The sequence below is a fragment of the Pistacia vera genome, unplaced genomic scaffold (assembly GCF_008641045.1).
Source record: "Pistacia vera cultivar Batoury unplaced genomic scaffold, PisVer_v2 Contig343, whole genome shotgun sequence".
Lineage (NCBI taxonomy): Eukaryota > Viridiplantae > Streptophyta > Magnoliopsida > Sapindales > Anacardiaceae > Pistacia > Pistacia vera.
The window spans coordinates 1,062,838-1,082,232 of record NW_022196161.1 but is presented as its reverse complement, the minus strand read 5'-3'; the positions used below and the strand labels follow the sequence as shown (position 1 = coordinate 1,082,232).

Here is a 19,395-nt window from a genome sequence, read left to right as displayed (position 1 = left end):
CAACTTCACAACAATTACCTATTTTAGGGCAACTTTAGGAGTCGCACACGCTTCCCTATTGCATCGCAAAGGGGTTAGCAACTATATATACTATTTTTAATTAAAATAATATTGATGTAAAATTTTTATACAAATTTTTCGTACAAACTAATGTAATATAAATGAATGGATAAAAACACATAATTACTTAATAAATATATATCAAATTATGTGTCAATAAGAACAATATTATATCACTTTGTATATTTAGTTTGAATAAGTAATCTTTAATTAATTATTATGGCCTGATGCATAGCCATAACGACATAGTTTTGTCCATACAACTTGTACTTAAAACGCAATTTACTACCTCCTCAAGCACACCAAAACTCATTCTATGATCTTCACAATATTTGATCATTCATTTATGTTTCAATTGATAAATATATATCACATTATGATTGAGAATTTACACTCCAGATTTAGTTTACAACTTGCTAAGCAATATACATCAACCCCTCTATCTATTAAATTCTAGCATCTAACGATCAACAAGGCTTATTAGTCATGGACGGTGGATCCATCACGATTACTCTTAACATATAATTATTTTCTTCTTTGCTATATAGTAGATTTTTTATATAATATTTTGTAATTATGTTGTCTCTGGATATGATATAAGTTTATTTATCTTTAATTTCTGATTAATGTTTGTTCGTATTGCTACATGTGTACATTGCAAGACTTGACTCATAGTGGTGGTAGATAAACTCCATGCATGTGATCCACAACCACATAAGCTAAAAGATTTGGTCTTATCTTAAAACTCTCATTTAATCAAATATTATTATAACTATACGAGGAATCATGTGATTCTGTATATATATATTTCAGTAACGTTGAGTTCTCTCTCTTAATTTGAGTAAACAAATTAATCAGAAGTTGGGAGTCTAAAGGAAAACGATGGAATGGAGTTATGTCATGTCATCCGTTTCCAGAAAGTGAGTGGATAATATTAATTTGACCACGTTTAATCCTAATATGAACAGAAGGCGACTGGTTTTTTGTCTTTTTAACATATTATATATTGTCTTTAATTTTAAAGTTACAAGGCGTAAATTCTCCTGTTTACACCTGAAAAACAAGGTATGACTTCTCCCGTCTACACCTGCAATGCAAGCAGCTTCTTGGAAGAAGTTATTTTGTAAGTCAAAAACCCATGCTTTAATTCAATAGTTCCATGAAAAATATTTACTGATAGGAGAAAGGGGATTTCCAGGAAAATGAAGAAATAAAAAAGCATGTGACAACAATCAATGCTTGTTGGTTACTGGGGACTTGACTTATCAACAAGCGCTGTGGCCAGGACTCGTTTGATGTTGCGTCAAGAGTAATGTAGTGGAATGGAACGACCTGGAGATTTAGATGAGATGAGGTCAATATGGAGCCGAAATTCCTACAGTTTTTCACACGAGAAAACCTGTTAAGGTCAATGTTACTACATAAATTTGGGTCCCAGTGTGCCATATGTTAGATCACTTTCTTCCTAATGTGTCACTCTGTATTCAAAGGAAAAGCTTTAAATAATTCAGGTGGGAACGACCACTCAACACAGGTGGGCCTCTTCATCAATGTCTTCAAGCCAAGGTCTCAATCAAACCATTTAATTATTTGGTTTCTCACCATCCGTATCTTGACTTGTGATTTTTCCGACTTCCAGCTATATACTAGACATATCTGCTCTACTCGAATGGTATCAGTATAAATTTTTAATGGATTGAAAATATGCATTAGGAAGGTGTTCCGTAGCATATTTTTATGAAGAAGAAAAGAGTTTTGAGGAGCAAGCTCCAATAAAATGTTAATGGAGATTGGTGATCAATTGTTTGTTAGAAAGGCCTTATTGACTAATAACCATCCAATACCTTTCTTTCACCGTCTAATACGGGAAATTAACCTAGGATTCAGCACTTCATCTGAGAATATGATTATTTGATCGACTAATAATCTTATATTAATTAAATAAAGTGCTCGACGAATAATAATCTAATAGAGTGAATTTAAGTTTAATTCTGCCCACAAGCACTAAGCATGTGTGCACTTTTACTATCAAAACAAACTGCATTGTCATGGTATTGAGACACATAAATCTCAGATTAGAATACATATATTTGTGTGTAATGATGAAATACACTTATATTTGGAATTAATTCTTGGACCAAAAAAAAAAAAAAAAAAAAAGAGAGAGAAACCTTAACTTTATTTATAAAAAAATATGAAATAAAATATAATTTATTTATGCTACTTTTTAATATCTGTTTGATACACTCTTTAAAATATTATTCTAGTTTTTCCAATAAAATTAAATTTAAAAATATATTTGTTTTACTATTTTTAAAATTATATTCTATTTTATTTATTTCATAAAAATAATCAAACTTTACTATTTTTAAAATATTATTATAAAAATAATCCAACAATCAAATCAAGCCTAAATCTTCCAAATAGAATATCTTTTGACTCTAAAAGTGGTTTAAAAAGAAAAAGAAAAAGAGGGACTTATCCAAGCGCTTTCCTCGAAGAAGATATAAAAAAAATTACATACGTGTAAATACTGTTGGTAGCAAGATTCCATATTGATGGCTGAAGAGTGCAGGGTGACGTTTCTTCAATGACGAACTCTTGAGGGTCCCAATGAATTAATTATGTTTAGTACGTATTCTTTTAGATGGTGATTGCTATGTCTATACATTTATATATATGAACATATATCATGTGTCAGTATACAGCAAAACGGAGATAGTTTCAGAATTTGATGTCATGGGATATCTAACGCAGAGCTTGGCAGGAAAAGAAATGGAGAGGAAACCAAGTTCTTCTTCCACTAAGATAGAGAGAAAAATCATTGAGAAGAATAGAAGGAATTATATGAAGAACCTCTACAACAATCTCAACTCTCTTCTTCCTAATCGAAGCTGCAAGGTTTCACTCTCTCTTTTAATTCAAAATAAAAGAAATTTTTTATTTAGGTGTGTCTTTAATTAGGATGAAAGCATGTGATGTATGTTTACTAACGAACAATTAATGGTTGATGTGGGTTCAGGAAGCATTGCCACTGCCGGATCAGATAGATGAAGCTATAAACTATATAAAGAGTTTAGAGGGAAAGTTGCAGGAATGCAATGTGAAGAAGGAAAATTTAATGGGAAGAAAAAGATCATACGCCTGCACAAATAGTCCTGCAACTTTGGCAGCAAGCTCAAAACCACCCAAAATCGAGATTCATGAAATGGGTTCCACTTTAGAGGTGGTTTTGACAACTAGTGTAGATAATCAGTTCATATTTTATGAGGTTATTCGCATTCTTCAAGAAGATGGTGCAGAGGTTGTGAATGCCAATTGTTCAACTGTCGGAAATACGATTTTCCAAGTAATTCATGCAGAGGTAACTACTTATGATCTCAATTCCTAAATTATTACCTCATAAATGTTAAGTTTGATATCTAAGTTTGAAATTTTCCTGGACTTGTTTTGTGCAGATGGGAGATAGAATGTTCAGTTTTGGAGCTGCAAAAATAACTGAGAGATTAAACCAGTTTGTACTTGGATCCACCAGTGAAGTAGAGTTGCAATCTCCAGAATTATGGAACTTTGCAATCGATCCAGAATGTTGGGATTTCTAAGTCCTGCTATTCATATGTATTGATCAGGTGCAAATCTAGTTAGAAGTATTAATACAATCTTGGAAATTTCACTTGAACTTGTGATTTCCTTTCCTGAAACAGATTTTTCTCTTATTTTTTTCACGAAACTGAAACTGATGATGTGAAGAACACATGCACATAATAAAATAAAGCATGAGGTGACCAGTTTTAGGAACCCGTTAAAAATTCATCAACATCTTACTAGAAATTAACTACCGTTCTTTGAATTGTGATCTCATTTACCTTTCCGGGAGGGAATCGGAGAATTTATAATATGGGTATTATTGCTCTTGAATAGAGACGTAAACTAATTGAAATTCACGGCCTCCTTGAGTCTCTGTCGCTTGGCTATTACACGTTCTGAAAGAAGCCAAAGTTAAAATTGGTAAAGTTGCTGATTCTGTACAGTCTCTTGTTCGATGGATGAGCCGCTAAAGGGCGGAACAAAAGTGAAATATCTAGAACTGCTTTATTCTAATCTTACAAGAGAATAGCAACAAAAATTCCATCACATCAAATTTGGCGATAACACACTTTCACACATGATGACGTTGCATGCATAATTCATAAAGCATTAATCATTTGATTGTCGCTAACCAGAATTCTCAATTTTTCGCAAGCCCCGTCCCACCAGTCCTCTTTGCTTTCACTTTTATGATGCGGTGATTTTGATACGATAGAATTTGAGATGGTCCGATATTTAACTCCATAAAGTTTTATTGAATGGGAAGATTATCTTTTCTTAGGGGTAGGATAATCTGGTTAATTAAACTGGATTTGGTAAACTTAAAACTGAACCAATTATTCGGTTTTAGCAAAAATAAACTGAAACTGGACCGATTTACGGTATAAACTGAATTTAAATCAAACTGAATATTCGATTTGGTTCGATTATCCGATTAACCGATTTTCAAACCAGATTTCCAATTCAACCATAAATTCTACATTTTTTACATTTTAGTGACCAAATGAAGCTACCCATTTTATATGGTACCAATATATTATCGCTTTTCTAAGGAAAAGATTCAACAACGAAGAGAGAAGATTGTAATATTTTACTTCGATATTATCATTTGTTTTATTCATCATCTTCTTAGTTTCAAAATATATGGGAAAATTTCGGCTTTCTTGCATGCACATGCACAAAAAGAAACACTAAATCACTAATCCCATATAGTTTGGCACTAATCCCATAAAGAATTGAAGTTCATTTTCATCTGCGGACTCTTCAGGAGCACCAGCTACCAAGACCCACATTTTAAGCTTACCTTGCTAGTCATTCGTCATCTGTGGGTGGGTGGTTGTCGCTGTTTGTTGTCATGGGCTACTTGTTGCTGTTCGTGGTTCGTGGAGATGGAGTCGTGGTCATGCCGTCGTGGTGGTCATTGGGTGGTTGTCGTCGTTCGCCGATGGGTTGGGTGAATGGGTGGTGGGTGGCGCTGGCAATGAAGACTCTGGATTTGGAGTATTTTGGCAATGGAGACTTTTGATCTGGAGGATACTTAGTTGCATCTATTTTGTTAATTTGGGTGGTTGCAAAATATTTTTCTAAAACTCCTTTTCTTTATATACTTAGGGTTTTCTAACTTAAAACTGGTTTGGGAATGCCCTTAAATAGAAAACCGAACCGATTTTTTGGTTTTTTAATTTGCTCAAATCGGAACCAAACCGGTTTTCATAATAACTGGATTTTCGGTTTGGTTTTGGACCAGTTTTTCGGTTAAGTTTTTGAACTTTTTCTCCCACCTTAACTCCTCTTATAAATCAGTAGGTTTGAGCGTGCTTAGTCAGTGTGGGACTCCAACACCCCTCCTCACGGTCAAGCCAACAATCCCCCTAAATCAGTAGGCTTGAGCGTGCCTAGCCAGTGTGGGACTCCAACACTCCCTCTCATGGTCAAGTCAACACTCCCCCTCATGGTCAAGCCCATATGTTAGGTCATTTTGATATGATAGAATTTAAGGTGGGCCTAACTCGTCACCCAATAAGATCTTGTTGAATGAGAGGATTACCTCTTCTTATAAACCATAGGCTTGAGCGTGCCTAGTCGATGTGAGACTCCAACACTCCCACTCATGGTCAAGCCCTTATGTTGGGTCATGTCTGTTAATAGAGGTAGTTGCTGGCTCTAACTTCTCACCTGTTGGTCAAACACTCAGCTTAACTAGGCTTGGCTCTGATACCATGATAGAATTTGAGGTAGGCTTGACTTCTTATCCAATAAGGCCTTATTGAATGGGAGGATTACCTCCTCTTATAAACCACTAGGCTTGAGCATGCCTAGTCGATGTGGGACTCCAACACTCCCCTCAATATCAAGCCCATATGTTGGGTCATGCTTGTTGATAAAGGTAGTTGCTAGCTACTCCTTACCTGCTGGTCAAGTACTCAGCTTAACTTGACCTGGCTATGATACCATGATAGAATTTGAGGCGGGTCTGACCTCTCACCCAATAAGACCTTGTTGAATGGAAGGATTACACTCTCTTATAAATCAATAGACATGAGCATGTCTAGTAAGTGTGAGACTCCAACAGGTTTCACTTAATGCATTTAGAAATTCGAAATTTGATTAATATATGACGTCCTTTTCACTGAAAATTAATAAAACGTGCTAACCACAAGAAATTCAAAATCAACCATATGTGCAAGTGACCGAACTAACCAAAATTATGATTAAGTGTCACAAGAAATTATGTATGAGGATTTTAATATTGAGCAAACTATTAAGTAAACAACTTTTTCCCACCCAAGGTTTGCTTTAATGACACTTTCCCACCCAACGCTTATATTCTGTTACTACCCAATGCTGATTTTGACCAATTTCGAAGACTAAAATTTTCTTTGTCACTACTATTTGAACCTTCGTTCTCCTCTCTACAAAACCCCTCTCACTTTGGCACCTGATTTCTCGTTGATTGTCGACCATCGCAAAGTTAGGATTTCTTGTTCTTAGTTGATTTCTGACTGATTTCAGTAGCGAATATTCAATCGGTCACCACCTTTGGATCCACCTACCACCACTCTACAAAAACCCTTTTACCCTAGCTCTTGGTAACTTGACAAATACCAGTTAAGAAAGTGAAGTGTATTTTAGGTATTAACGGAATATAAACATTGGGTGAGAAAGTGGTATTTTGAAACTTTTTGGGTGGGAAAGTGTTATTAAGGCAAACCTTGGGTGGGAAAAAGTCGTTTACTCTTTTAATGTCATATACTTTAATTGTGGGACAAAATTCATATATTTCTTCATTCTATGTATACATAGTATGTGACACAATTAGGGTTACATACATGTAAAAGGAGAAAGCGTAGAAAAATTCATGAATTGATTTTATTTGATCATCTGGCTCCCAATTCCGTTTTGATTGATCATTGATGTCTAAGTTTACTTGGACGGCTGCTTAATTTGTGGCCAACTTGTTGTATGCTCAATTTATGCGGTTAATATTTTATAATATCAGAACCACTGAATGCTTTAAGGCGGCAATATTTTCTCGATGGAAGAAGTGATAAAATTTCGACAGTGAAGACTTTTCAAGAAAAAACGTTTGAGCACAATTTTCCAACTTTTATTACTGCGACTTTTTGACCATTGCATATGGAAAACTTTTGTTACCCTTCTGAATTTCTCCAGTGACTTGTGTGTGATAAAAACAGGACTAGAAAATTCATATCACAAGCAATTAGTTTTATTGAATGAAAAATAATCATTTGTAAAGAATAAAACACTAATAAGACCTTTATGTAATTCAATATCCTCCCAAAAATACAATAGTAAGTATGGTGCAAAATTCTAAAAATAGTTTCAAATTGCAAATTGTTTTCAAATGTTGAGCGACAATTGCCAAAATCTGAATGGATTTTTTTTCTTCTTCTTCTTATTATTTTTTATAGTCACTAGGCCTTAACCCGGGTTGTATGGTATGATTACATTGGGTTAAATTTGATCTTGGGCTCAATGGGCTTAGTTGAGGAACCAAAACGTGAAGATTTTTAATAGATCCACCAAAATAATCTTCCAAGGATGCCGACGAGAGAATTAAGCCAATGTGGGCGCTCTCAGAAACGATTGGGGTGTCTTATTGCGTTGACTTCATGCATATGATTGGGCATCTTGAAATTACTTTCCGTGGGGAGGAAGTGGTATCCATTGACCCACAGCCATTTATTTTATACTATTATCAATTAATTTATGTCATTTATATATAATGCATACTGTTCTGTTCCATGAAATAAGTCTCATTCATCTGTCACCGATAGTGGTAAGGTTACTCAATTTAGACATTTGTAATGTAACTATACTAAACACTCACATTAATGGCATTTAGGTTGTGATTTTCAGGAGAAAGCAGGAGGTCATATGGGAACTGAATTTGTGAATAATTCTCCCATTCTCGAAAGTGAAGAAGGCTATACTATTGGGAAACTCAATCAGGGGCAAAGGGTAGAACTTGATGGCCGTGCTGAGAAGAAAGTCCATCAATTCTATTTCATCAAAATTTGGCCATATGGAGACCAGAATGTGAAATCCAGAATTGAAGAGGCTGAAAAGCTGATTGAAAAGATTGATGAAGACGCATTTCATATCAACACTAAATACAGGAAATTAATGGTACGTTTAAGAGGACGTGAATCATCATTAATTTGAAGTATTAATGCAATTGTTTTGTTTCTAACAGTGGACAAGCTAAGATTCTAGTTTGTTTAATAAGATTTGTTAATGGATTTGAGTATTGAGCAGTCAGATAGAACATACAAAGTGCTTTGTCTGCTGGGACGCCTATACAAGCGCATTGTACACATTGATTGTACGGTGAATTGGAATACACAGCAACTGGATCGTCTGAAACAACTTTTAGAGCAGCTGACTTCGAGGAAAATTGCGTATAATGGGACAGATATGAATTCATGGTCGTCAAGAGAACTTATTAAGTCTGTAAGAACAAAAACTAATTAAAGCTAATGTACTGAAAGTTTTTGGCTTGTATTTTAAATTTCTGTGGCCGTGCGGACACCATTGAAATGATTTTTTAACATCTTGCAAACCAGATGCGACACAAAAACAATAATTTGCCTACAGAAAGGCAACTCTTGAGACAGATCAGCAGCGAAAGTCAAAAGAGAGGAGCAGTTGATTCATTTTTATCAGCAGCAGAAGACTTCAGTGCACATGTAAGATTAAAGGTTTGGAATTTGTATTTTTCTACAGTAACTGGAAACATGACCTGGCGGTGAAATATAAATGCTTCAAGATTGTATTGAACTACCCGCGATCTCGAAAACTTAAGTTAAGACTCAATAACAATATTTGAGTTGTAATAATTCTGTGGAACTTTGAAAGCAGTTTTGATGCTTGCATTACTCAATGCAACGCGAAAGGAAGAACATAACTTGGAACAAGGAGATAGAAAAGCTCGAACAAGCAAGAAAGATAGCTATTGCAAATGCTGCTCAAGAGGGAAAGAGTTGTGTTATGCCTAGAAAAGTAGGACTGATGCAGAGCCCTGTCAGCGTAAGTGTTCAGAGCTTAGGTAAGTCCAGCAGCCATTCAGACGCAGCCACGTTGCACGTTGACGCATGTGGCATGCTCCTGCCAGTGCAATAGGTGTGCGCCAGGCTGGTGAAAGGTTGGAGGCGATCCACGTGTCCAATCCCTGCAAGAGTCGAGTAAATCACTCGAGCAGGTGAGTAACGAGATGAAAGGAAGGATTTGCACGGTAATCTGACCCACTCCTTGATTTAGTAATCATTACCTCAATTCATTCCACTATAAATAGAGGGTTCCTCTCCCGTTTGTGGGATTAGCTAATTTCTCTTTGGAATAACATATATACTTTCTCTCTCTCTCTCTCTCTCTCTCTCTCTCTCTCTTGTAACCTTTGTAAGTCAGCTCGCTGAACGCGACCTGATCTCCAATATATTAATACAATACCAGCGGACGTAGGATTTGCTTATTTAAGCATCCGAACCACTTTAAATACCGTTCTTCATTTTTTACTCAGTTCAATACCTCTGTACACGTGTGTCTTCTAAGTCAGGTCAACATCTCCCACGTGCGTTTAGTTGGAGTCAAAATTGAGCATCAACAGTTTGGCGCTAGAAGGAGGGGCTGATTTAGTATTCGTCCTTCATCAGGAGAATCTCTAACTAATCGGTCCTATAACAACAAATGGCTCGCCGATGCGAACTTGAGCGAACCAATCATGGAGAGGAAGAGATCCCTCAGGTGCAAGAGGACACTTTTTCTGAAGTGCCCCCAGTCCCGTAAAATCTCGTGGGGGATATCCCTTCGAGCTCACGGCTTGATCCAGCCATCATGAGCTACCTGGAGAGGTTCAACAATACTCTTCAAACAGTCAACCAAAGACTGAAACGTTTAGATCGAGTCGCGCCACTCGAATCAAATGAGGCGGTGCCATTGCTAAAAACGCCTGCAGGTCGCATGAAAGCGAGAAAAAGGGTGATAGCTAGTGTTGTGCGCACTGTAGCGCATCAAAGGAAGGGAAAACAGGTGGCGAACAACGGGCCTAGAGGTTCCAAAGGACCAGCAAATACAAACCATACCCCAGGTAGAAAACCCGTGGCGCAAAAACTCGGTGACATGTCGCGGGTCAAGCTGTCCCGTGCCATATCGCGTGAGCACTCCCACAAAAGTGCAAGGCGGGGAGATTCCCACTATCGCCAAAATGACAACTCCAATCGTCATCGCGCAGGAAGTTCCTACCATCCGCGGGTCAGTTCGCACCACTACGGAGGTCGGGAAGGTTCCCCGGACCATTCATTGCCATCGCATGACTCTACCTAGCCTGTGTCAAGAGCAGCTGGAACTGTCGGCCGAGGTGAGGAGGAATCTGACCTTCGGACTTTCCTCAACTCCAATCACGAGGGTCGAACCCGCACGGGGGAAAGTAATCCCCAGATGGCTCGGCTGCCTCAGATTGAGGAGCTACAATGAGCTCTAGATCAGCTAAAGGCTCAGCAAAATGAGCGAGGGCAGGTCGCAGAGGTGTCTCCCTTTTCTCCGACTGTGTTAGCTGCCCCTCTCCCATCCAGATTCAGAATGCCCGACATGCGGGCGTTCAATGGGAATTCTGATCCGTATGATCATTTGTATGAATTCAACGACCTGATGGAACTTCACCAGGTTTCTGACTTGGCAAAATGCCGATGCTTGGCAATGACTCTTACATCTCATGCCAAGCGATGGTTTAGGTCTCTCCCAGTAAGATCGATCAGCTGGTGGAATCAGATGAGCTCAACATTCCTAAGACACTTTCAGGCGAACAGGAAGTTCTCAATGCCTTTGAGCTACCTCAACAACATAAGGCAAGAGAGGGATGAATCCCTTCAATCCTACATCAACATATTCCACAGAGCGCTCCATAAAGTAGCTCACACTCCTGAAGAGTCCGTTCGGACTCTCATCATTGCGGGAGTTCGTCCACAGACAGATCTGTGGAAGGAGCTGCAATCAGAGGACGATGTTTCTCTCACCTGCTTCTACAACCTTATGGAGAAATACCTCTGTATTGAGAACTCCGTGGCAGTGCTCAACCGCCACGACCCCGGTCCTTCGGGCAGTATGCCAGGTCGGGGGGAAAATAGGAAGACTGATCGTCGATGGGCTAACGATGATCAACGAAAAGGAAAGAAATAGTGGTCCGAGCCTAAGAAGTCTTATGCTCTGGTTCCTCGTCGCGATCGCAACGAGAATCAATATACCCCTTTGAATGCATCTGTCTTGGCCATTATTGACAAGTCAGAAGAGGCCGGCTTGCTTGGAGAACTTGAGCCCATGAAAAATCCCCCCTTAGCTAGAAACAGTAAAAAGTACTGTCGTTATCATTGGGACAATAGGCATCACATCGATGAGTGCCGAGCTCTCAAGTAGGCAATCGAAGATCTTATCAAGCAGGGGCATTTCAAAGAGTATGTTGATGACTCTGCTCCTGTAAGGGAGAAAAATCGAGAAGAATCGGGCAAGAAGCGTCGTGATCGCAAGGGTATTTGTAGCATGAGGATAATCTTTGGGGGACCACACCTTGGGGGAAGCTCACAAGGTGCCTAAGAAAGATATGCTCGTGCAGCCCATCACGACCCTATCCGTATGATGAACACGACGTAGTGACCATCAAAGGTTTGCAGAGTGGAGGAAATCACCTTCTTCGAAAAAGACGTAGTCCGATTGCATCATCCCCATGATGATGCTCTCGTCATCATGCCCCAAATAGGGCGCTGCGACGTCCACAGAATGTTGGTGGATAACAGAAGCGCTGTGAACATCCTGCTCCAGTGAGCTTTCGAAAGAATGAAATTGGATGAGGCCAACCTGAAGCTCGCCTTTATCCCCCTATATGGTTTTACAAAGGATCACTTGATCCCCAAGGGAACGATCTCTCTTCCAGTCACGCTGGGTGACTTTGACGAGGTGACAAGGGTCACTGAATTCTTGGTAGTAGATTGCCCCTCTACTTTCAATGGTATCCTAGGGTGACCTCTACTAAGAAACTTCAAGGCAGTTACTTCGATCTACCATCTCAAGATGAAGTTCCTCACCCCGACGGGGATAGGGGAAGTAAGCGGATCTCAGCACGCATCTCGTGACTGCTATGTAAGGGCAGTGCAGATGGCATGCAAGGGGAAAGGCATCCCACGTGGCATTCCAGAACAGGCAATGGCGATCAGCCGGATCGAACCACAGCTTGGCCCAACTGAGGATAATATGGATCCTCGTATCTAGGAATGCCCTTCCAGTGGGCTAGCTGATGATCTATCGGAAGTGTCAGTTGACCAGAACGAGCTGAGCCAAGTGTTGAGGATTGGAAGCAATCTCAACCCCTAGCTCGCTAATGACCTGACTAGCTTCCTCAAAGAAAATATTGATGTGTTCGCATGGACGCATGCTGATATGGTCGGGATTAGCCTGGACATCATTTGCCATGCCTTACACATCGATAGTGAAGCTAGGCCAGTCTGCCAGAAAAGAAGAGCGATGGATCTTGGATCTAGAGTGATATGCTGCCTTGAAAATCGAGGTAGATAATCTTCTTCAGAATGGGTCCCTGAGCTGGGTTGCCAACCCGGTACTAGTAAAGAAGCCCAATGGCAAGTGGCGAACCTGTGTTGACTTCACCGACCTCAACAAAGCCTGCCCAATAGACAACTTTCCCCTACCCAAGATCGACCAGCTTGTTGCTGCCACCTCCGGGCACCAGCTGCTGAGTTTTATGGACGCATACTCAAGATACACTCAAATTTCGATGTATGCGCTGGACGAAGAGCATACCTTATTTGTTACGGATTGGGGGCTGTATTGCTATAGAGTTATGCCCTTCGGCCTAAAAAACATTAGAGCGACTTACCAGCGGTCAGTTAACCGAATGTTTTTCGAGCAGATCGGGAAGTCGATGGAAGTCTATGTTGATGACATGCTAGTCAAGTCACATGTCGCTTTAGATCACATAGCATATCTCGCTGAGATGTTCGACGTCCTCCAGAAATACAGGATGAAGCTCAATCCCTTCAAATGCTCATTCGGAGTATCCTCAGGAAAATTTCAGGGGTACATGGTTAACCAAAGGGGAATAGAGATCAACATCGAGAAAATCCAAGCTCTCATTGACATGAAAAGCCCAGCCAACCGAAAACATGTTCAAAGTCTCAACGGGCAAATAGCGGCACTCAGTCGCTTCATATCGAGAGCAACAGATCGCTGCTTGCCATTCTTCAACATCCTTAGGGTCAATAAGAAGTTTGAGTGGACTCCCGAGTGCGAATAGGCATTCCAAAGCATTAAAGAGCACCTCGAAAAACCACCTCTTCTGTCCAAGCCTCTTCCACAGGAAATTTTGCTTCTATATCTGTTCGTCTCGTAGTACGTGGTTAGTGCAGCTTTAGTTCGGGAAGAGAGCAGGATTCAATGGCCAATTTATTACGTGAGCAAGCATCTGTTAGATGCCAAGATACGGTATGCAAAAATAGAGCGATTGACTTATGCCCTTCTAATCGCTTCTAGAAAGTTGCAACCTTCCACGCCTACACAATCTATGTAATGACCAATTGCCCGCTCAAGCAAGTCCTCCAGAAACCAGAGGCATCAGGTAAATTGCTCAAGTGGGCCATGAAACTAAGTCAGTTTGATCTGCAGTACAGACCGAAAGCAACTATCAAAGGGCAGGCTGTTGCCGATTTCATCTCAGAATTCTCATATCATCCGATAAAGGAATCCGAGCAATAGGCCAGCGAAGCCACCTAGGAAAATGTTCAAAACATGTCGACCTGGAGCCTGTACGTCGATGGATCATCAAACAGGAAAAGGGCCAGAGTAGGTCTTCTCCTCTTAAGTCTCGAAGGGACGCACATTCATGGCATTCTCCGTTTCAGGTTCAAAGTGACCAATAATGAGGCCGAGTATGAAGCTCTGCTCTCTGGATTGCGGTTGGCAAGAGAAATGGGATCAACTGCGATCAGCATTCACAATGACTCCATGCTGGTTGTCAACCAGATTTTGGGAGAATATCAAGCCAAGGAAGAAAACATGATCGGCTATTTGAAAAAAGCAAAGGCCGTACTCGAGCCGTTTAAGCACTTTACGATCACGCAGATCCCTAGGGACAACAATTCTGTCGCGGATGCCTTGGCAAAGATAGCCTCATCGTTGGACTCGGACATGCCAAAGAGCATTCTTGTTCGATTCATAGAGACCCCCCAGTATCAGCCCGCCTGGACAGGCCGTGAATGTTGAAAGAACAGCATGCATGAAGAGTGGTGGAAATGAGAAGTGAAAGCATGAAAGCTTGGACTCAAAAAATCAGTTTTCAAACAAAGCTTGGAAAAGAGCTTATACCTACTCATTTGCTTTGGATTGATGAAGATTAGCCTCAAAATGATAAGACCTCCACACTTTAACACCACCTTAAGAGGTGTTGATGCGTGATTTTGACACCAACGAAACGCACGTGTGAAATGTTGGGTTGGTCCAAAAGACACACGTGAATGGAAAGGAAAATGACACTAAATGCAGTGAGAAAGGAGTTTTAAAGTAGTTCGGATGCTAAGGAAGCAAATCCTACGTCCACTGATGTTTTTATTAATGATAATGGTCAGGTCGCTTTAGATGACTGACTTTACACTGATGATACAAGGTATCAAAGACTGTCTTTTCTAGAGAGAGAGAGAGAGTTTTGTCAAGAGTAAAATGTGCGAATCCCTTTAATGAGAGAGGAGCTCCCATTTTATAGTGGGATGCCTTGGGGTAATGATCACTGAATCTATAAGTTGGTGGGAGGATCCGTGCAAATCCTTCGTTTAGAGTAAATCACGTGATCTGCTGTAGGGAGTGGACACGCGGAACCATCACAGCTCCTTCCTGGCCTGACGTGCACCCATTATTTTGACGGAAGCAAGCTGTGGGGTGCAACCATGATCACACGACGCAGCTGCGCCAGAATGGCAATAGACTCTTCTCGAGATCTGACCTTTCGCACTTAACTGGGTGCCAAGTCAGCCCTATGTTCTCAGGTATAACAGAAGTCCCCTAGTTTTTAAGGTTTGAGAACCGAACCTTGGAAACTACAAGTCATGCCGCAATTGGATGATTCCTGGAGATTTTGGAAATTCTAGAAATTCTGGAAATCCCGACCTGCCTGAAAGTAGGTTGGGATGACACTTTTTCGAGGACGACCTCGCATGTTCATTGTTTGCAGGGGACGAACGACTTGATTTCGTCAGACGTCACCTGTTGTCCTTTTGTCATGGGTGCATTTAATGAAGCAGTCCCTACGCTGACAGATGTGCCCTGTGCGTGATAAGTGCCAGCCAGATGCATTAAATGCGTTGTGCGCTGACATAGTACATCTTATCAGGACATTAAATGCGTTGTACGTTGGAACGTCACCTTTCATCAAAGCATTAAATGTAGATTTGAGACGCAATTAATGCTCTGAGGAAGAGAGATGGCCGTCGTTTGAGCTTTTCAATGAAAGAGATGAAGGTTTGACTTTATCCAGTCGTGACGCTCACTCTTCCCCGCTGATGCGCGACACGTGGCCGTGATCAACAGTGAGAAACCTTTGCCGTCCAAACGTCGTTTCGATTCCAAGAAATTGAAACGCCGATTCATACGCTATAAAAACCTGGAGTCGTTGTCAAGCAATGTCACTAGAGCCTTTTTCTTAGAGAGTAAAAGATTTTCACAAACTTGGAACTTCTGTCTTTCAAACCAGCATTTTTCCAGTATTCAAAGAGGAAGCTATTCTCATACTCCGAGAGGTAAGAACTTTTCCCTATTTTTGTTTTATTATCTACCATGGCTGAGTGGCGTCTGTCTTCCGGTAGCCTATCGGAGACGAGATGCTTAGGTTGGGTTCGAGCCATGAATGGCGGCTTGAATCACGCCGTTATGGTTTCCTTTGGAATTTAGGGAGTTTGTTTCCTCCCACATCATAGTACGAAATAGCATACGGCTGCTAAATGACCTTTCTGCTTGTTACTTTTGCAGACCAGCAAAATGGACCCCTTAGTAATCAGATCCGAACAGGGAACCGATTCGTCCCCATAGGGTCTCTAAACATCCCTATCGAGGTCTTCTCGGTTCTTATCGGGGATGAACTCGAGAGGGTAATAAAGCAGTACGGCATCGAGGTGGATGCCTTCCTCGACGTGGCACACTCATCGCGGTACCCGCTGAGTGGTCTGGCCACGGTCTTCGAGGAGATCATCAAGGGTGGGGGACTGATCCCCTTCCACCCTTTCATCAGGTCGCTTTTGGACCACTTCAGGGTCGCGCCGATGCAACTGACTTCGAACGCGTACGTCATTGCCGTTGCAATGTACATCGCGTGCCAAGAGAACGGGCTGGGCGAGCTGACCGCAATGGAGGTCGGCTGCTCGTATTATTTGAAAAAGAGCAAGGACAAGAACTCTTACTACTTGTCCAGACGACCTACTATAGCTGATGGGATATACAACTACCCGAGCAACGCGAGGGCCTATGAAACGAAGTTTTTCTTCTTTCATTATGGCGACCATTGCCGCTTCTAGGAATCGAGTAGGCTCTTTTTTTCATTGCACTCGAAATATGCTTTTCTAACAACCTGATTCCTTTCTGACAGTTAACAAGACGACCGACCTAGGGTTGCTTTTTGATAGAAGTAGGATCCTGCATTTCGGATCCCTACCTGAGGACAAGCGCGATGCAAAGAAACTCGTGACGACCGCGAGTTTGCAAAAATACGGTTTCTTCAGTGCACACGCGTCGTTAGAGCCTCTATTGAGTAAGTCCTGCCAACTGGTCTCTTTTTGGTTGTGTAAAGTGATATTTTGGCTAATGATGCTTTGCATGCAGCGACCATGCCTCCGAAAGAGTCAGAGCTGCCGTGACAAAGGCCGCTCAATTTCCCTCGAACAAAGAAAGCCAAAGCGGCCGAAGCTGCTTCGAACGTTCCTCCGGCAGAAGGTGCAACATCGGGCCAACCGGCGTGACCTTTCGGAACTTCTCAAGCGCAACCTTCAAAGGACGTGCTAATGTGAACCACGAAGGTCTCCCAGTCGTCGCCTGCTCGCCTGAGGCTGAAGACAACGGCCCAGCGAAAGAAGAGGAAACAGATTTAGGTCGAGGAGTCAGAGATAGAATTTGAGGGTGATCAATCAAAGAGGTCACGGCCGGATGCGAGTAAGTCGGGCAAAGCACCTATGGACGACACGACGGTTGTTGAGGCCGCAAAGAAGGATACTCTAGCGCTGGACTCACTGGGGAACTTGCTGGAGTACCTGCAGTCGGTGGTCTACACCCTATTGGAATGTGGACTCTCGGAATCGTTCGAGCAGTTCACAAGTTCCAGCGACGTGGACCTAATGTTCACATCGGTCCAACACTTAAGTAAGGTGAACGAACTGTCCTCGATGAGGACTTCCCTTAGCTTCTTTTGATTAGCTAACTCTTTCTTTCTTTGTTCGCAGGCTCTTCTTTCCATACGAATTTCCATGGAAAAGGTTCAACTGGGAGCCGCGAAGGGAGGTGTTACTCTGAAGGAAAAGAACGCAACGCTCAAGTGAAGCCTGGAAGCTGCCGAAACAGAGAGAAACCTGTCTTCTGAGTCGGCAAAGAGGTACCTGAACGAAAGAGACGCGGCTCTTCATACGGTGGACTTCCAGAAAATGCAGCTCGAGAAGCAGGGAGAGGAAGCAAAGGAGCTACAATAGTTAGACTCTTCAAGGAGGCCGGGGAGAAGGATCAGGAGCTCAAAGCGACCTCTCTGCAGGTCTTACGAACAGAGCAAGAGAGGGACGCCTCCAAGAAGGAAAGGCAAGCCCTCGAAGTTGAACTTCAGGAAAGTCAAGGAAAGATTGCTGCCTTAACGCAAGAGATGCAGGATCAGGCAGCAGAGGTCGAGGAGTGTTAGTGTATATTAGTGTATGCGCCAGAAACCATTTGTGTTGTCGGTTTCAGAGCATTTTGTCTTGTATCCATATATATCATAAATAATGGAAGAAAGAGTTCTTCAATTCATATATATAAATTGCTTCCTTTATTCAGTCATGCATTTAAAATAAAGTATGTATATGAATTGTCTAGATGATTCATTTAATCGGTAAATGAATTATCGAAAAGGGTTCCCTACAAAAGCAATGTAATTTGGGCAACTATATTGCATAGTAGGCATATCGGATGCTTCCGAAAGATATCATGAGTTGATATAAGTACGGATGATGATGATAGTCATATCACTGGGGCATTGGTATGGATTAATGGTTGGTGAACTGTTTTTCGAACATGACTGAATAACGACAAATCACTTGGAAAAACATGTAGTCAATGATTTATTGTTTGGTTATATCAGTGCACAATGTAGTCATTTGACCTGAGACATTGTAGTCGGATCCGATATGGATGCGTATGGTTCATACGGTGTATAAGTACGAGACTAATCATGTTTCGTATAATAAAGCCTATTTGGTCATGCGTTGTTCATATGCGGAAACGAACGATGGTCAAGAAGGGATCCATTGACTCAGAAATATAGGATCGGGAGTACCGCTGACTTCATCCGGATTTGAGTTCCTAGACGAACATCGATAAATGTCAGAAAACAGAATCTCTAGCCAGAGTCTATTATTAGTCATACAAAAGCAAGTTTGTGATGACGAGTTTCGGACATATTGATCGACGATTCGGTAAAAGATCGAGTTTAGGATTTTGACGTTACATGAATCCGTGCTCGATCAGGATATCTCAATGGAGGGACTTTACCTGCATGGTACGTATGATCTGAAATGGGTTCGATGAAGTATTTCTTCATCGTGGTTTAGGGACTATGGCACATTGCTAGATGTTTACCATAGTCGTTGGGCCTCCGGACAGGTTTCCGGATTCATCCAGAACCGGCTCACGGCTAATCCACGGTGGACCTACATGGTCACACCAATAGCCTTGAGAAGTTAGAGAAGGATGAGAGAGAGAAATGATTATCCGAAGAGGGCTAGCACCTTCCGAGGGTAATAACGGGATTTCTATAGTAATAGTTACATAGAAAACTATTTGTGACATTTTAAGGGTTAAAATGGTCAAGCAATAATTAATTATATTTAATTATTATATCTTAAAGTGTTAAGATTAATGAGATGAACAAAAATAACCTTTTAATAGTTAAAGGGTAAAAAGGGTAAATTTATGGGTTGTTAATGTAAACTAGTTTAGTTTACATGGGCC

General features: G+C 41.0%; 2 protein-coding genes across 2 annotated transcripts; both read left to right on the top strand.

Annotated features, from left to right (window-relative positions):
• Positions 1-2,754: 2,754 nt before the first annotated feature.
• On the top strand, positions 2,755-3,873 carry LOC116138748 (transcription factor bHLH162-like). The gene is made up of 3 exons (XM_031424433.1): positions 2,755-2,961; positions 3,083-3,424; positions 3,519-3,873. Exons 1-3 carry the CDS (start codon positions 2,800-2,802, stop codon positions 3,660-3,662), a joined length of 648 nt encoding a protein of 215 aa, XP_031280293.1. The 5' UTR covers positions 2,755-2,799; the 3' UTR covers positions 3,663-3,873.
• Positions 3,874-7,939: 4,066 nt separating this feature from the next.
• Positions 7,940-18,148, top strand: LOC116138745. Its single transcript, XM_031424429.1, has 5 exons — positions 7,940-7,948; positions 8,015-8,298; positions 8,428-8,622; positions 8,736-8,858; positions 17,646-18,148. The coding sequence occupies exons 2-5, from the start codon at positions 8,047-8,049 to the stop codon at positions 17,739-17,741; spliced, it is 666 nt and encodes a 221-aa protein (XP_031280289.1). The 5' UTR covers positions 7,940-7,948; positions 8,015-8,046; the 3' UTR covers positions 17,742-18,148.
• Positions 18,149-19,395: the final 1,247 nt, after the last annotated feature.